The 16,538-nt window shown below is 49.1% G+C and overlaps 1 protein-coding gene across 1 annotated transcript in view; it reads left to right on the forward strand.

Annotated features, from left to right (window-relative positions):
• The window catches only part of LOC103345127 (ATP-binding cassette sub-family A member 13), a 302,255-nt gene that overhangs the window by 31,223 nt on the left and 254,494 nt on the right, over positions 1-16,538 (forward strand). The window contains exons 11-12 of the mRNA XM_089315631.1: positions 6,378-6,491; positions 10,685-10,775. Of these exons, the coding sequence (XP_089171757.1) occupies positions 6,378-6,491; positions 10,685-10,775 (205 nt within the window). The remainder of the gene's footprint in view (positions 1-6,377; positions 6,492-10,684; positions 10,776-16,538) is intronic.

The raw sequence follows: 16,538 nt of genomic DNA on the forward strand, positions 1-16,538 counted from the left end.
TGTGTTGACACACCGTCACACCAAAGACGACACTGTGAGCTGGGGAGCCTCTAGGCTGTCAGACGGCGTTGCAACTTACGTGTCACCCCTCAGTTGTGATGCAGAAAACTTGTGAGGACCAGGAGACTTCACTGCATTTACCCACATTTCTGTTCTTTCTGTTCTCCTCTTTCCCAGTGCTCCAAGATTCCTTCCCATATTTCTTTTTTTTTTTTTTGCTTTCAAACTTTTATTTAATGAATATAAATTTCCAAAGTACAGCTTATGGATTACAATGGCTTCCCCCCCATACCGTCCCTCCCACCCCCAACCCTCCCCTTTCCTACTCCCTCTCCCCTTCCATTCACATCAAGATTCATTTTCGTTTCTCTTTATATACAGAAGATCAGTTTAGCATACATTAAGTAAATATTTCAACAGTTTTCTCCCACACAGAAACATAAAGTGAAAAATACTGTTTGAGTACTAGTTATAGCATTAAATCTCAATGTACAGCACACTAAGGACAAAGATCCTACATGAGGAGTAAGTACACAGTGACTCCTGTTGCTGACTTAACAAATTGACACTCTTGTTTATGGCCTCAGTAATCACCCTAGGCTCTTGTCATGAGCTGCCAAGGCTATGGAAGCCCCCTGAGTTCACTGACTCTGATCATATTTAGACAAGGCCATGGTCAAAGTGGAAGTTCTCTCCTCCCTTCAGAGAAAGGTACCTCCTCCTTTGATGACCCATTCTTTCCACTGGGATCTCACTCGCAGAGATCTTTCATTTAGGTTCCCCCCCCCCCCCCCCCGAGTGTCTAGGCTTTCCATGCCTAAAATACTCTCATGGGCTTTTCAGCCGGATCCACATGCCTTAAAGGCTGATTCTGAGGCCAGAGTGCTGTTTAGGACATCTGCCATTCTATGGGTCTGCTGTGTATCTCACTTCCCATGTTGGATCATTCTCTCCCTTTTTTATTCTATCAGTTAGTATTTGCAGACACTATTCTTGTTTCTGTGATCCCTTTGGTTCTTAGTCCTATCAGTATGATCAATTGTGAACTGAAATTGATCACTGGGACTAGTGAGATGGCATTGGTACATGCCACTGTGATGGGATTGAATTGGAATCCCCTAGTATGTTTCTAACTCTACCGTTTGAAGTAAGTCAGCTTGAGCATGTCCCGAATTGCACATCTCTTCCCTCTCTTATTCCCACTCTTACATTTAACAGCGATCACTTTTCAGTTAAGTTCAGCACTTAAGAAGAATTGTGTATTGATTACAGTATTCAACCAAAAGTATTAAGTAGAACAAACAAAAAAATACTAAGAGGGATAACATATTAAGCTGCTCATCAACAGTCAGGGTGAGGGCTGATCAAGTCACCGTTTCTCATAGTGTTCATTTCACTTTAACAGGTTTCCTTTTTGGTGCTCAGTTAGTTGTCACCTATCAGGGAGAACAAGTGGTATTTGTCCCTTTGGGATTGACTTATTTCACTCAGCATAATGTTTTCCAAATTCCTAACAGGGATCACTTTTCAGTTAAAATTTAAACACCTAAGAACAATTGTGTGTTAATTACAGAGTTCAACCAATGGTATTAGAACAAAAAAAAATACTAAAATGGATAAAGTATTAAGTTGTACATCAACAGTCAGGACAAGAGCTGATCAAGTCACTGTTTCTCACAGTGTCCATTTCATTTCAACAAGTTTCCCCTTTGGTGCTCAGTTAGTAGTCGCCGATCAGGGAGAACATATGATATTTAGAAATTCTTGCATTGCTGTGTAGTGCTCCCTCATTAAGAATGTCTTTATCGTCCTATCACTCCTGACGATGCTGACCCTGGACGCAGAATTCCCAAGGGGCCATGCTTCCCGCAGCCTGAGAGCCCCGGCCTCTTCCTACCGACTGCCGTGGCCTCAGAGGCCGGACCTGCTGACCTCTGGGTCTGCAGTCCTGACTTTCCAGGCAGTTTTTGCCCGGCAGCAGCCAGGGTTCCCGTCTTCTGTTCTCAAGAGCTTACGGTGTGGCTTGCTGTGAGCTTTTCTCTCTCCACCCTGGAGTTTGTGTCCCTGCTGGAGCCTGTAGGATTTTGAATTCCACCCATGTCAGTCATTACTACTTCTGATACTTTCAGTTCCCTCCTGTGTCTCCTGTCTTTCTAGGACTCTGCTGACAGCAATGTTGAGTTTTTATTGTTGTCCTGCAGGCCCCGGAGGCTCTGGTCACTTTGTGAAGTCATCCGAGTTGTTGTTCTTGCTCAGATTGGGTAAACTATTGACCAGGTTCGCTGACTCTGTCCCCCCTCATCTCCCTTCTGCCGAGACCATCCAGTGAGTGCTTTTGGTTACTGTGCGTGTCAATTCTATATGATAATTTTATTTTTTTCTAAAAATCTTTTTCTTAATATTTTCTGCTAGTTAATTTTCAAGGCAAATTCTAATAGCTACGGATGAATTTTTATAGTGGTTGCTTTACTGTCCAGTTCATTGCAACATCTGATTTCAACGCACCGATTGCATGTTTTTAGTTGGGTTGCGTTTCCTCTAGCTCTTGCATCATGGGTGAGTTCTGCTTGTGCCCTTGGCATTTTGCCTGTTGTGTTATAAGATTCCGGGCGCTATGTTAAAACCTTTCAGTTTGCCAGGTACTATCCTGCTTAGGTTTCACATGCAGGTGCTGGCCTACTTTGTGGGCTGTGGCTCTAGCGACGTGCTGGTTATCACAGCTCTGTAGTTACTGTGTTTACCTGGTACTGCCTGGGCTCCTCCTGCCTCAAAGGGAACAGTTTCTCCAGGCTCAGCTTCCAGATGCGGTCCTGGCGCCTTGGGCCATCAGAGGAGGAGAGGACACGGCAGGCCCGGCCTCTGTCATGTTGGGGCCCCTCTCGCTGTGGGGGGAGGTCGTGTCTCCAGGCAGGGCCACGTGCAGGAGAATCTTCCTTGCTGCTGTCTGTGAGCTACTGCGTGTCTGGGCTGATGCTTCCTGTGTAGCAGCTCCTGTGCTGGTGCACCCTGGGGGAAGGAGAGCCACCTCCTGTCCGCCTGTTATCAGCATGGGTCCCATCCCTTGTTGGTGTGGGCTGCTGCTGTCAGCAGGGCTCCTGCTCTGTCCGCGGAGGAGTGAGCCCATGTAGGCGGCCTTTGATTGCTGGGTTGTGGCTGGGAGATGAGCGTCTGAGTCGGTCTCCGTGGAGCGGAGGTTGTAGACTCCGTTTGGCTGTGTTCTCCCTCCTACCCTGGGACCCTGACCACTTTCCCTCCCCCTTCCTGCTCCTAGTTCTCTCTGCTGGCCCTTGTGTCGTGTCCAGGGTGCAGTGGGATACTTAACAGGGTGGAAGCAGGGAGAAACGGTGTTTTGTCTGCAAAAGCCCTTCTCCAGGTCCTTCTGGCATAACGTTGTTGCCCTTTGACCCTGCCTCACTGGGTGTGTGGGAAGCTGCAGGCTCTGGTTGTCTGCTTCCTGAGACCTGGAGCTGGACACTCTGCCCCCAAGTAATGGCTTCTCCCCAAGGCAGGCAGTGCTTGAAGCTTCTGCTCTCAGTCCTGTTTCATCAGAGTCCGTCCATTTCCAGACCACGTCATCGTGTGTGTATGTGTGTGTGTATGTGTGTGTAAACCTGCTGCAGATGACTGATAATTTTTTCTTTGAAAAGCACATTGCACAGAGACTTTAACATCTAGGATAACAGAGATAGTATTTATTTAATTAAAAATTGTCCTCAGGGCTTTTTCACATTTAGTCACTTAGTTTTCTAAGGTTGTTAAATTATTTTATTTTATTTTTTTGACAGGCAGAGTGGACAGTGAGAGAGAGAGAGAGAGAGAAAGGTCTTCCTTTGCTGTTGGTGCACCCTCCAATGGCCGCTGCGGTTGGTGCGCTGTGGCTGGTGCACCGCGCTGATCCGAAGCCAGGAGCCAGGTACTTCTCCTGGTCTCCCATGCGGGTGCAGGGCCCAAGCACTTGGGCCATCCTCCACTGCACTCCCTGGCCACAGCAGAGAGCTGGCCTGGAAGAGGGGCAACTGGGACAGAATCTGGCGCCCCGACTGGGACTAGAACTCGGGGTGCCGGCGCCGCTAGGTGGAGGATTAGCCTAGTGAGCCGCGGCGCCGGCATTAAATTATTTTAAGTGTTAATGTTTTAAATTATTTGTGAAGAACATTAGTTAATATTATACAATTAAGTTATTCAGTGATAAATATTTATATATATATCCTAATATTTTAGTGAAGATCAAATAAGTTAAAAGTAGACTTTCAGAGATTTGCATATTTGTTTAGAGAAATAGCTCATGTATTTCTTCTCTATATCAGTTGTATTTTTTTTAAAGATTTACTTATTTATTTGAAAGAGTTACACACAGAGAGAAGGAGAGGCAGAGAAAGGGAGGGAGAGGGGAAGAGGTAGGAGGAGGGAGAGGGTGGGAGAGGAAGGGAGAGAGAGGTCTTCTATCCGCTGGTTCACTCCACACTTGGCTGCAACAGCTGGAGCCATGCCGATCCAAAGCCAGGAGCTTCTTCTGGGTCTCCCATGTGGGTGCAGGGGCTATCTTCTGCTGGCTTCACAGACCATAGCAGGGAGCTACAGGAAGTGGAGCAAGCAGGACTTGAACTGGCACTCATATGGGATGCCGGCACTGCAGGTGGCGGCTTTAATGGCTATGCCACAGCGCTGGCCCCTAAATTTATTTATTCTTTTGCTTTCCTTAGGTTTTCTGCATTAGTAGTTTATTGATATAGTCAATGAATTCTTATTTAATTAACTTTACTTTTTAATGCAATAAAAACAGCTTTGAGTCTGAATTTGCTTGTATTGAATGATGGCTAATATTATTTTCTGTAAAATCATTTCCTGAATAAATTCCTAAAGTTTACTCATATTTTTGATAAAGTTTTATGGTTTCAATTTGTTAACTTCAAAAATGTCTACATGGAGCAGGACTTGTGGTGTAGTGGGTAAAACCACTGCCTGTGATGCCAGCATCCCTTATGGGTGCTGGTTCTCGTCTCAGCTGTTCCACTTCCTATCTAGCTCCCTGCAGCTATGGCCTGGGAAAGGTAGCAGAGGATGGCCCAAGTGGTTGGGCCCCTGCCACCCACATGGGAGACCTGCATGATGATCCTGGCCCATTCCTGGCCGTTGCAGCCATTTGGGGGGTGAACCAGCAGATGGAAGATCTCTCTTCTCTCTCTGTTTCTCTGCTGTCTCTCAGTAATTCTTTTAAATAAATACATTTAAAAAAAAAAAGTTTTCACAAACTTCTGTTAAACTTATAAATTCATAACACATCTTTAAATTTATATACTTCCAGGTTTTGTTGTACTCTAGCATATTGTAAACATTTCTTGGGCATTTAAAAAGGGAGTGTATTTATGAGATAAATTAGGGGAATTTAACTTATAATAACTGGCTATATAGGCCTATGGTTTACATATAAGCACAGACATGTATGTGCATGGTCTCTATTGCAGGTTTAAAATCTTGTATAGACCTCTAGATCGGCCGTGTTAATGCCCCTCACCTTCCGCATGTCTGCATGCTTTTTTGGCCTGCACAGCTGGCATTTACTGCGCCTTTATCCTGTGCCGAGGCTGCTCCCCAGACGTTGGGATGTTAATGTGTCTTCAGGCCTGTGGCAACCCCACCCACGTTATTTTGGAGTTGGAAGTTGAGGGCTTAAGGTTTTCCTCTCTTGGCTGTGCTGGCCGCTGTTAGCGCCTGTGCCACCAGGAGGGTCTCCCGTGACCGTGGAAAGATGTGATTGGACCCCGAAACCCTCCTCCACCTCCTCCTCAGCTCGGAGACCATTCCCAGCACGAAACAGAACAACATTGCAATAGACGTCTCCACGGTAGAACTTTGTGTTTCATTTAAACTGTATCCCCAGGATATAGGCTTTTTATCTTGAGAGAAAATAGCATGTGACTGAATATTTTTATGATTTTCTACGTTTTGTGCCAATGTACTCTGCCAGCAGCGGTAGATGAATAAAGACACCAATTTTACTCTCTCCTCGCTAGTGTTGGGTTCCATAAAACAAAACACGTGGGTCTTGGTTGAAAACACATTTCTGAGGAGGTGTTGGTGACCACTGTTGTATTTGATCGCATGTGCTAGGGCTCTGCCCTCTACTGAACCTGAGCCCAACATGGTGAGCTGATCCGCGGTGAGCACACGAGCTGGTCCTGGATGGGAGGAGCCAAGGGGAAGGGTCTCCAGATCACAGGGAGGATGTGCTAGGGTCTTTCACGCTGATGGGTGAGGGGTCAGCCAGCCTGCGGTGGCAATGAGAGATCCTTGCTTGGGCGAGCACACTGTGATGGATGGGGCTGATCCTAATATGGCGGCGTCAGAGGCTGACCCAAGCATGCTTCTTTTTGCAGGCGAATTATACCTTTCATTTTGTGGACAAGCTGAAGGGTCTATTGGAAACAGTGCTGAAGATGTCCAGCCTTTTCCAGGGAAGTGGGAGTGGCCAGGTGTTCAGCCAGCTGCAGGTGAGTGGTGACTGCCTTCGCCAAGAGGGTGGGGGGAGCCACCTGCTGGGCTGTGTCTGGGTCCACACACCTGAGTCTGGCGTGGTTTTCATGGTGGACTAGTAAAATTGACATAAAATTGGGATAGTGTGAAAACATCTCACGAATTTTCAGGGTTTTACTCCTGAAAGATGGTATTATTGATGCCAGTGCTGTGGTATGGCAAGCTAAGCCACTGCCTATGATGTTGGCTTCACATATGGGTGCTGGTTCTAGTCCCAGCTGTTCAACTTCCAATCTAGCTCCGTACTGGTGTGCCTGGGAAAGCAGCAGAGGATGGCCCAGGTACTTGGACCCCTGCACCCACGTAGGAAAATTGGAGGAGGCTTCTGGCTCTTGGCTTCAGATTGGCTCAGCTCTAGCCACTGTGGCCATTTGAGGAGTGAACCAGCAAATGGAAGATCTCTCTGTCTCTGTGTGTCTCTCTCTCACTTTCAAATAAATCTTTTTAAAGATGGCATTATTGTGAGAATGGTTAATGTTTAACATTTATTCATTTTTTATTAGTTTTTTTTTTTGGACAGGCAGAGTTAGAGAGACAGAGAGAAAGGTCTTTCTTTTCCATTGGTTTACCCCTCAGTGGCCGCTGCGGCTGGTGCTGCGCTGATCCGAAGCCGGGAACCAGGTGCTTCTCCTGGTCTCCCGTGCAGGTGCAGGGCCCAAGCACTTGGGCCATCCTCCACTGTACTCCCGGGCCACAGCAGAGAGCTGGACTGGAAGAGGGGCAACCGGGACAGAATCTGACACCCCAACCGGGACTAGAACCCCGGGTGCCAGCGCCACAGGTGGAGGATTAGCCTGTTGAGCCGCGGCACTGGCTATTAGTTTTTTTTTTTTTTTTTAAAGATTTTACTTCTTTATATGAAAGAGTCATAGACAAAAAAGGAGAGACAGAGAGAAAGGTCTTCCATCCACTGACTCACTCCCCAAATGGCTGCTATGGCCGAGCTGAGCTCATCTGCAGCAGGAGACTCCTCTGGATCTCCCACGTGTGTGCAGGGCCTTAAGCACTTGGGCCGTCTTCCTCTGCTTTCCCAGGCCACAGCAGAGCTGAATCGGAGGAGGAGCAGCTGGGACATGAACTGGTGCCATATGCGATGGGGCAATGCGGGCGGAAGCTAAGCCTGCTATGTCACAGTGCTGGCTCCATTTACCCATGCTTTAAAATTTTTTTTAAGATTTATTTATTTAAAAGTCAGAATTACAGAAAGGCAGAGAGAGAGAGAGAGAGAGAGAGAGAGAAGTCTTCGATCCACTGGTCCACTCCCCAGTTGGCCGCAGTGGCCAAAGCTGGGCTGATCCAAAGCCAGGAGCTTCTTCCTGGTCTCCCATGTGGGTGCAGGGGCTCAAGGACTTGGGCCACCTTCCACTGCTTTCCCAGGCCATTGCAGAGAGCTTGATGGGAAGTGGGACAGCCGAGACTCAAACTGGCACTGCAGGTGGCAGCTTTACCTGCTATGCCACAGTATACTGCCCCCCCCCCCCCCCGCACCATGTTTTAAATTCTAAATAAAGCAATGCTGTTTAGGTGATTTCTGTACTTTTCAATTGTGGGCCTATTTTCATGATCAATTCTTTGCTTTGCTTTTGCTTTTTTTTTTTAAGAGATTTATTTATTTGAAAGAATTAGAGAAGGGGAGAGACAGATCTTCCAACTCTGGGTCGTTCTCCAGATGGCCACAATGGCCAGCACTAGGCCAGGCTGAAGCCAGGAACCTGGAGCTTCATCCAGGTCTCCCACATGGGTGGCAGGGGTCCAAGCATTGGGCCATCTTCCTCTGCTTTATCCGGGCCATTAGCTGGTAGCTGGACTGGAAGTGAAGCAGCCGAGACATGAACCAGCGCCCATATGGGATGCTGACGTTGCAGGAGTGACTTCACCTGCTACACGACGACGTTGCCCAGGTCCGTGATCTGTTTGTAATACTCCGTGTTGTTGAACAAACACTGATATAATGAGTGTTCCGATTTCTTCTGAGTGTGACGGTCGTTGGCTGTGAAACTATTTCAGGTAGGTCACCTGGAGCTCCTGGCTTTGTGTGGCTCTGAGCTCCTGTAACCTGGCAGCACGAGAACTTTGTGCCTGCATCTGCGTTCTTGCCTGGCTGACTTCGGATCCACTAGACGAGGTTCAGAGCTTGGACTCCGGAGCCAGTGGGCCCAGTGTGAGGCCCAGCCCTCTCCCACCAGCTCTGTGGTCTTGCACTGGCCACTCCGTGTCCCCGTGTCTTGGGTTTCTTGCCTGTGGAACGAGGAGATGATAGTAGTCCCAAGGTGGCAGTAGTCGGACGTGTCGGGCACCTGGAGCTGGGTTTGGCATAGAGGAACGGCCACTGGGGGGTTTGGGTCTGGTGAGATGAGGATGCCAAGCGGGGTGAGATGGGCAAGAATTTTCTCACAGAAGCAGCTGTGAGTGCACCAGAAGAGGGAGCCTGGGAGGGCCGGTGGCAAGGTGGTCAGGTGGTGATGCACAGCTGACCCTGAGGGAGGAGGGAGAGCGGGAGCTGGGGGGACGCCCCATGGTAGGGCCTGCGATGGAAGGAACCTTGGGCAAGGCTGTGAGGGCTCATGCAGCCAGAGTTGCCTCTTACCAGACAGAGCCCAGCAGCTCCGAGGAGCGGGCTGGCTGTGGTGGACAGTGGCCTGGAGCAGCTGGAGGAGGCCGGCCTCCAGGAAAGCTGAGATGCAGTCCAAGCCCTGCGGGGGCCCGGTCCCTTCTGCTCCTTGGAGCTGGGCTCTGAGGCCCTTGTTCTCAGGCGGCCATGGCTGTGTGCCTTGCTGGTTATTGTGGGTGTCGCCTTTGCTCTGCCTGCTCGCAGGTTACTAACTTGTCAATACGGAGATCAGACTTTGTGTGGCCAGACGGTGACCGGTTTAGGCTCTGATAAGGTGACGGTGTGCCCAGTGCAGAACTCGCTGAGCACCAGGGGACCCAGAGGGGTGCCCGCCCTGCTCGTGTAACAAGTCATGAAGTCATCAGTGAAAGCCACTTGGTGCCCTTCGTCACCGTGACGGGCCCTTGGTCTGCAGAAGCGCCGTCTGGGCACGCTTCATCTGGACTGCTGTCATATTTACAGCTTATGTTTGCCTGCATCTTTACTTCCACAGGAAGACATGCCCTGTGTTCTTTACTTCTCAGCACTGGGGCCATGTTCTGTAAGAGCTGTGGTCTGGGTTTACAGTAGACACGTGTGTGCAAGGCTCGACTGTGCCACCAGATGGCAATGTTAGCCCCTTTGCGTGCCTGCAGCAGCCTTGCCTGGTGGTGAAAGCCGAGGGAGTTTCCTGGGACAGATGACACCGTGCATCCTAAAGCACCCTGTACTGGCAGAGAGCTAACGTCTGGTGAGAGACAAGCAGATTCCCCCACAAAGCAAACGCCAGGGTGTCACGGTCAAGTGTTTCATCCTTAGACGCGAGAGTGCTCGAGAGAGAAGGCGCAGGTGAGCCGGCCTCTCCTGACCTGAGGCTCTGTGGTGGCTGTGTGCAGAGCAGTCTCTAAGGAAGAGGGGGTTCCAGAATTAATCCTGACGTCCTGATCCTGCTGTTGAGCCGCACAAGGCATCGGCACTTTTTCCTGTTTTGCTTGTTGTGTGTCTGCGGCACACATCCTGTTGCAAAATGTAAAAGGGTGAGGTTTCATTAAGTTGAAGAAAACAGCTTTGGAGACCTCTGCACAGTAAAGCATTGACAGCTGCTGCAAAGTGAGAGGCACCGAGGTGGGAGAGGAGCGGTGCAGGAAACAGACACGTGCTTCCTGAGGGGCGTGGCCAGTGCTGGGACCCTTCTCCAGAGGTTTAGCAAGAATGATCCCCCGTCTACACCTGACCCTGGTGGCAGAGGTCATGTCAAGGAAGGAAAGGATCTTGTATAAAGTGAAGGATCACAGTTAGCGTCGCAGAAAATTGTGCTCAGAAGTCACAAGTGAATTAATTCATTCTGCTTTCTGCTTCAGTGTAATTTCAGTTATAACCTAAATTTTCATAACTGCTGCTTTTGTCTTTAAGGTAAACTTCTAACTGCATCATCTCATTATTTATTGGGATGTTTTAGAACTCCTTTCAAATAGATTCCTTGGTGTCTTTTCTCCATGTAATGGTACTAAGTTTTATTCAATAAGGAGAAAAATATAATTATTTGTTATTTTCCTTCAGAATGCCCTGAGAAACAAATTTATAAGAAGGTTTATAGAAGTCCAGCTGCACATTGATGTAGACACCCTAATGGAAAAACTCCAGACATACGGTAGGTGTGCTGTTGGGTGTGCCACGTGGCTCTGCTACGTCCCACCTCTGTGGCCACAGAGCTCCCGGGTGATGTGTCCACGCCACATTGCCCCTCTGTCTCTGTCTTCTGATCTGTACCAGGGAGGGCTTGAACCAGTGGCACTGCGAAGTTCGCTCAAACCTGAGGTGTCCTGATTCACTGATCCAGAGCTTGACTAGCGAGAGGCTTAGTTACAAAAGAAAATGTCTGTGATTTGAATGTCAGAACAGTTAACTATAAAACCAGTTTATGAGAGATTACTATTACCAGTTAACCATAAATTGAAAGCAATTGCAATGCTTTGAAAACTGTGGAGCTCAGACTAGAAAAAAATCTCAATCAGCAGACATTCACTGTATCTCTACACTTGATGATTCGTGAGTTATGATGCCTAACAAACATTTGCTGAACACACAGGAGAGCCAGCCCCATGCAAGGCTCTGGAGAGGGGTGGGCGTGCTCCCGCCCACAGGCCGTGCAGTGGGAGGGCACCCGTGCTGAGAAACAGCGACAGGACAGCAACGTGAGGGCTGGGCCAGGGTCATGCCAGAGGTGCTCTCGGGAGCCTAACCCAGCGGCAGGGGCGTGGAGATGCAGGCGCGGGGTCAGGCTGCTTCAGGTCCCTGGCCCAGGCCCTCTGCTCACGCATGGAAAATGGGCTAAGCACTGCCTGACGTGTGAGGGTTAGAGGGATGCCAGGCGTCACGCTAAGTGCAATACTTTCCTTTTGTTAGAAGAAAAATGGTGAATTTACTACTTTAGAGATGTTAATAAAACAGCAGAGTCTCCCTTTTCCAAAATGTTTGGATCCAGAAATTTTTTCAGATTTCATACATGTGGTTAACAATTTTGTAATATTTGTGTAAGTAGGTATCTTGGGGGTGGGAGCAAAGTCTTAGCATGACATTCGCTTGTGCTTGGTGTATACCTCACACACATAGCCTGAAGGCGATTTGACATTTGTTTGAAAGGCAGTGTTAGAGCTTCCGGCGTCTGCTGGTTCACTCCCCAAATAGTTGCACCAGCTGGGTGGGCCAGGCCAAAGTCAGCAACCAGGAACTCCTCCTGGGTCTGGGTGCAGGGCCCAAGCACTTGGGCCATCTCCTGCTGCTTTCCCAGGTGCACTAGCAGGGAGCTGGATCAGAAGCACAGCAGCCAGGACTGGAACCAATGGTTCATTATGGGATGCCAGTGTTGCACCACAACGAGCCCCCTGAAGGTAATTTTATACAGAAATTTCAATAATTCTGTGCAAGAAGCAGTTTGTTTTTTTTTTTTTTTTTTTTTTTTTTTACAGGCAGAGTAGATAGAGAGACAGAGAGAAAGGTCTTCCTTTTGCCGTTGGTTCACCCTCCAATGGCCGCCGTGGCCGGCGCACCGCACTGATCCGATGGCAGGAGTCAGGTACTTATCCTGGTCTCCCATGGGGTGCAGGGCCCAAGGACGTGGGCCATCCTCCACTGCACTCCCTGGCCACAGCAGAGAGCTGGCCTGGAAGAGGGGCAACCGGGACAGAATCCGGCGCCCCGACCGGGACTAGAACCCGGGGTGCCGGCGCTGCTGGGTGGAGGATTAGCCTAGTGAGCCGCGGCGCCGGCCAAGAAGCAGTTTCACTCTGGAATTTCCAGGTGAGGCGTAACGTTGGCGCTCCGAGAGTTCTGGGTTCTGGAGCATTCTGGATTTCAGATGTTCATATTAGGAGTATTCAACCCGAATTCTGTTTGTTCTCTAAAGTTTATATATTTTATTTGAAAGGGAGAAAGGAAGAGCTCCCATCCACTAGTTTACTCCCCAAATCTGTGTAACAGTCGGGATGGGTTGAAGCTGGGAGCCAGGAACTCCGTCGAGGCCTCCCACGTGGGCGGCAGGGACCCAAGCACTTGAGCTGTTGCCTGCCTCCGAGGACACGCGTCAGCTAGAAGCTGGGTCAGCAGTAGGCTGGGACTTAAACCAGGCCCTCTGGTGTGGGATGCAGGCATCCTAAGCAGTGTGTTAGCCTCTGCCAAAAACCTATCCTGTGCTGTGGCGCGCTAGGTTAATCCTCCGCCTGCGTTGCTGGCATCCCATATGGGCGCCGGTTCTAGTCTCAGCTGCTCCTCTTCCAGTCCAGCTCTCTGCTGTGGCCTGGGAAAGCAGTGGAGGATGGCCCAAGTGTTTGGACCCCTGCACCTGCATGGGAGACCAGAAAGAAGCTCCTGGCTTTGGATCAGTGCAGATCTGGCCATTGCAGGCATTTGGAGAGTGAACCAATGGAAGGAAGACTTTTCTCTCTCTCTGTCTCACTGTCTAACTCTACCTGTCAAATAAATAAACAAACTCTTGAAAAAAATAAAGTAAATGTTGGGGCTGGTGCTGTGGCATAACAGGTGGGGCTGCTGCTTGTAGTGCCCACACCCCATATGGATGCCGGTTCGAGACCCGGCTGCTCCACTTTGATCCAGCTCCCTATGGCCTGGGAGAGCAGTGGAAGGTGGCCCAAGTCCTTGGGCCCCTGCACCCGCGTGGGAAGCCCGGAGGAGGCTCAGCTCTGGCTGTTGCGGTCCTCTGGGGAGTGAACCAGCGGATGGAAGACCTCTCTCTCTGCCTCTCTTCTCTCTGTGTAACTCTGACTCAAATAAGTAAGCATTAAAAAAAAAAAAAAGTGAATGTTACCATCTTTTTTTTTTTTTTTTTTAAATGAAATGGTACTGGCAAACTCACAGTAACAGAGGCTGCATCTTGGATTGCTGGGGCTGGGTGTGGGCCTGATGGCACCGAGCTCCAGTCTCCTTAGCTAGGGAATGAAGTCGCCCCACTGGGTGCTTCCTGTGAGTTGTGTCCACCCCCTGCAGACGTTGTTCACTGCACAGCGGGTATCGTGGACTGAGGCGAAGAGCCTGGCGGCCGTTATCCTGATGCAATTCCTGGGAATGGTTGCCAGCCCTCCGGTCACTGTTCTCCATTAATAAACACAGCTTTTTACTTACAGCAAAAACGTATGTCTGCTCCAGAAACAGTGGGAGACACAAGTCAGCCTGCAAAGGCCAACGCCTGTGTGTTGTCCCCGGCGGTCACTGCTGTGGGGCCTTGGGTGCCTTGTCAGCTGGTGTGCGTCACGTGTCCTCGCAGCTTGTGCATTTGTACGAAATTCCTGCGTCCACGCCATCCTGTGTGCTGCTTGTAGAAATAAATGGTCTCACAGCAAAGGTTCTTTGCATCTGTGAACGCCGACTCTCTTCAGACCGGTCCCCGAGCCCAGCCCCCCTTCCTTTTCACTCCCCGGTAGGAATCACTTCAAACTTGCCTAGCCATTTCTTCTCCATTGGTCATCATTTCCTTAAGTGATATGTCTATAGCAGTGCTTCTTGATTCATTCCTTGCAGGAATTGTGGATTGATTTCCTGCTATGAAAGATGCAGGTTGACTCCTGCCCAGTTTCCCGGCCCGGCCCGGCTCTGGCTCTCCGGCCGTCCTGAGACGCTGCACCCGGATGACTGCCGTTCAAGGCAGAACCAGGCTGTGCGCCGCAGGAAGTCTCCCTTTTCGCGACATTTCTCCTTTCCTAGAACTTCACGTTCTCTGCCTTTACGTGGAACACTCGCTGCGTGCCCCGCCCCCGCCTGCTGGGGGAGACCCTCTGTCTATGCCTGCAGCCCCTCCCGGGCTTCTCCCCAAGGCTGGTTGGCCGCTCCCACCCCCACAGGCACCTCGATTCCTGGGTGCTGTGTCCTCCTCCGTTTCCTTTCATTACGTCCATTGCAGATTCGTAGCCACAAGTACCCTGAAAACAAGGGCACCGGGAACCTCCCGAGGACTGCTACTCAGCAGACTCACTCCTGTGTCTGAAGAAGAGGCGGGGGTACCCTGCTTCCTTTCCGATGGTTTCTGTCTCCTTTTCAAAGGATTAATCTTGCCGGAGGCCTATCCGTCTTCTGTTCAGGCTGGCTTGTTCTCTCTACTCTTTGTTTAGTTCATTGATTTCTGCTTTTTTTTTTTTTTTTTAAATTTCCATCCTTTTATTATCTTTGGTTTGCTGCTGTATTTTTGGAGTAATTTCTTTTTTGAATAGACAGCTGAACAGGCTGTACCTGTTTCTGTTTTACTTTTTTTTTTTTTTTAAGATTTATTTATTTGAAAGACGCCATTATAGAGGCAGAGAGGGTGGTCTTCTATCCCCTGGTTCACTCCCCAAATGGCCTCGATGGCCAGAGCTGGGCAGATCTGAAGTTGGGAGCCAGGAGCTTCTTCCAGGTCTCCCACGTGGGTGGAGGAGGGGCCCAAGGACTTGGGCCATCCTCCACTGCTTTCCCAGGCCACAGCAGAGAGCTGGATTGGAAGAGGAGCAGCCAGGACTCAAACTGGTGCCCATATGGGATGCTGGTGCTGCAGGTGGCGGCTTTACCTGCTACGCCACAGCGCCAGCCCTGCGGTAATTTCTTGAGACAAATACTTAAGTCACTGATTTCCATTTTATCTTCATTTCTGATACACATGAGGAGTCTTCAAAAATTTCATGGAAAATGTAAATCATGAACAAACTATGTGTTGATTTCAAATGGTTTTTCCCCAAAGTAAGCATATCTCTTAATTCTATTTTCTATGCTGTTTTTGAAGTCCTCTCATTTGTGCTCATGGCTGTACGTGACCCTCTGGGCTTTACCCTGACTGCCTCTCACAAGTTTGCTATGCTCTGTCTTCATTATAATCCAGCTGTATGTTTTTCAATATAGAGCTTGATTGCACTATTTCTCTTTTGGTCATTTGAGTCTTGAAAACCTACAGCTTAATTTCTTCTAAAAATTGATTTATTTGAAAGACAGCGTGACAGAAGGAGAGACAAAGATCTCCTATCTGGTGGTTAACTCACCAAATGGCTGCGACAGCCAGGTTTTGGTCAGGCCAAAGCCGGGACCCAGGAACTCTGGATCTCCCATGTGACTGGTAGGGACCCAAGTGCTCGGGCCATCTGCTGCCTTCCCAGGCTCCTTAGCAGGAAGCTGAGCAGCCAGGACCTGAGCCAGTGCTCTGATAGGGGATACCAGCATTGCAGGTGCTGGCTTCCCGCACTGTGCCATAATGCCTGCCCCTGAAGCTTCATTTCTAAGTATTTGAGATTTTCTATTTATCTTTGCGTTGCCGATTTCTAGTTTTATTTGACAGTACTGACAGAATTCACTCTGCCCATAAGATTTCGCTTGTTTGAACCTTGAGGAGACTTGCTCAGTGTCCGACACTCAGTTCGGGTTCCCGCCTGTGGAGGTGCTGCGGTGGCTGGGTGTCCTGGTGGCCTCCCTCTGAGCGTCACGTCCCAGGGTGACTGGGATTTTGTGTTTCCTTCCTGTTGTGCTGAGCTGGGGGGGTGTGTTGAGCTGCACTGGTACTTTCTGTTGAACACGTTGGAGACGTTTAGGTTTCCCTTTGCCTGTGGTTGGCCCTTCCCTTCCCTTCCTCTTCCTTTCTTTCTGTCTGTAAGACCATGACTTTAGTAGGGTTGGTTTCCTTTATTAGCATCCTGCTTTGGTTTTAGCACTCTTTTTTTAAACTTAATTTAAGGTACAAAAACTTCATGCGTTTCATATATACAAATTTAGGAACAGTGATTCTCCCCAGCCTGCCCTCCCTCCCACCCACTCTCGCGTTTTCTGACTCCTCCTATTTCCATTCTTATTTTTTACAAAGATCTATTTTCAGTTAACTTTATGCTCGTAATATTGACCCTATAAGTAACGAGTTCAACAAGTAGTATGAAGAAGGAAAAAAGAA

This window comes from Oryctolagus cuniculus, chromosome 16, assembly GCF_051225735.1.
Source record: "Oryctolagus cuniculus isolate XC-2025 breed Fujian yellow rabbit chromosome 16, ASM5122573v1, whole genome shotgun sequence".
Taxonomy (NCBI): Eukaryota; Metazoa; Chordata; class Mammalia; order Lagomorpha; family Leporidae; genus Oryctolagus; species Oryctolagus cuniculus.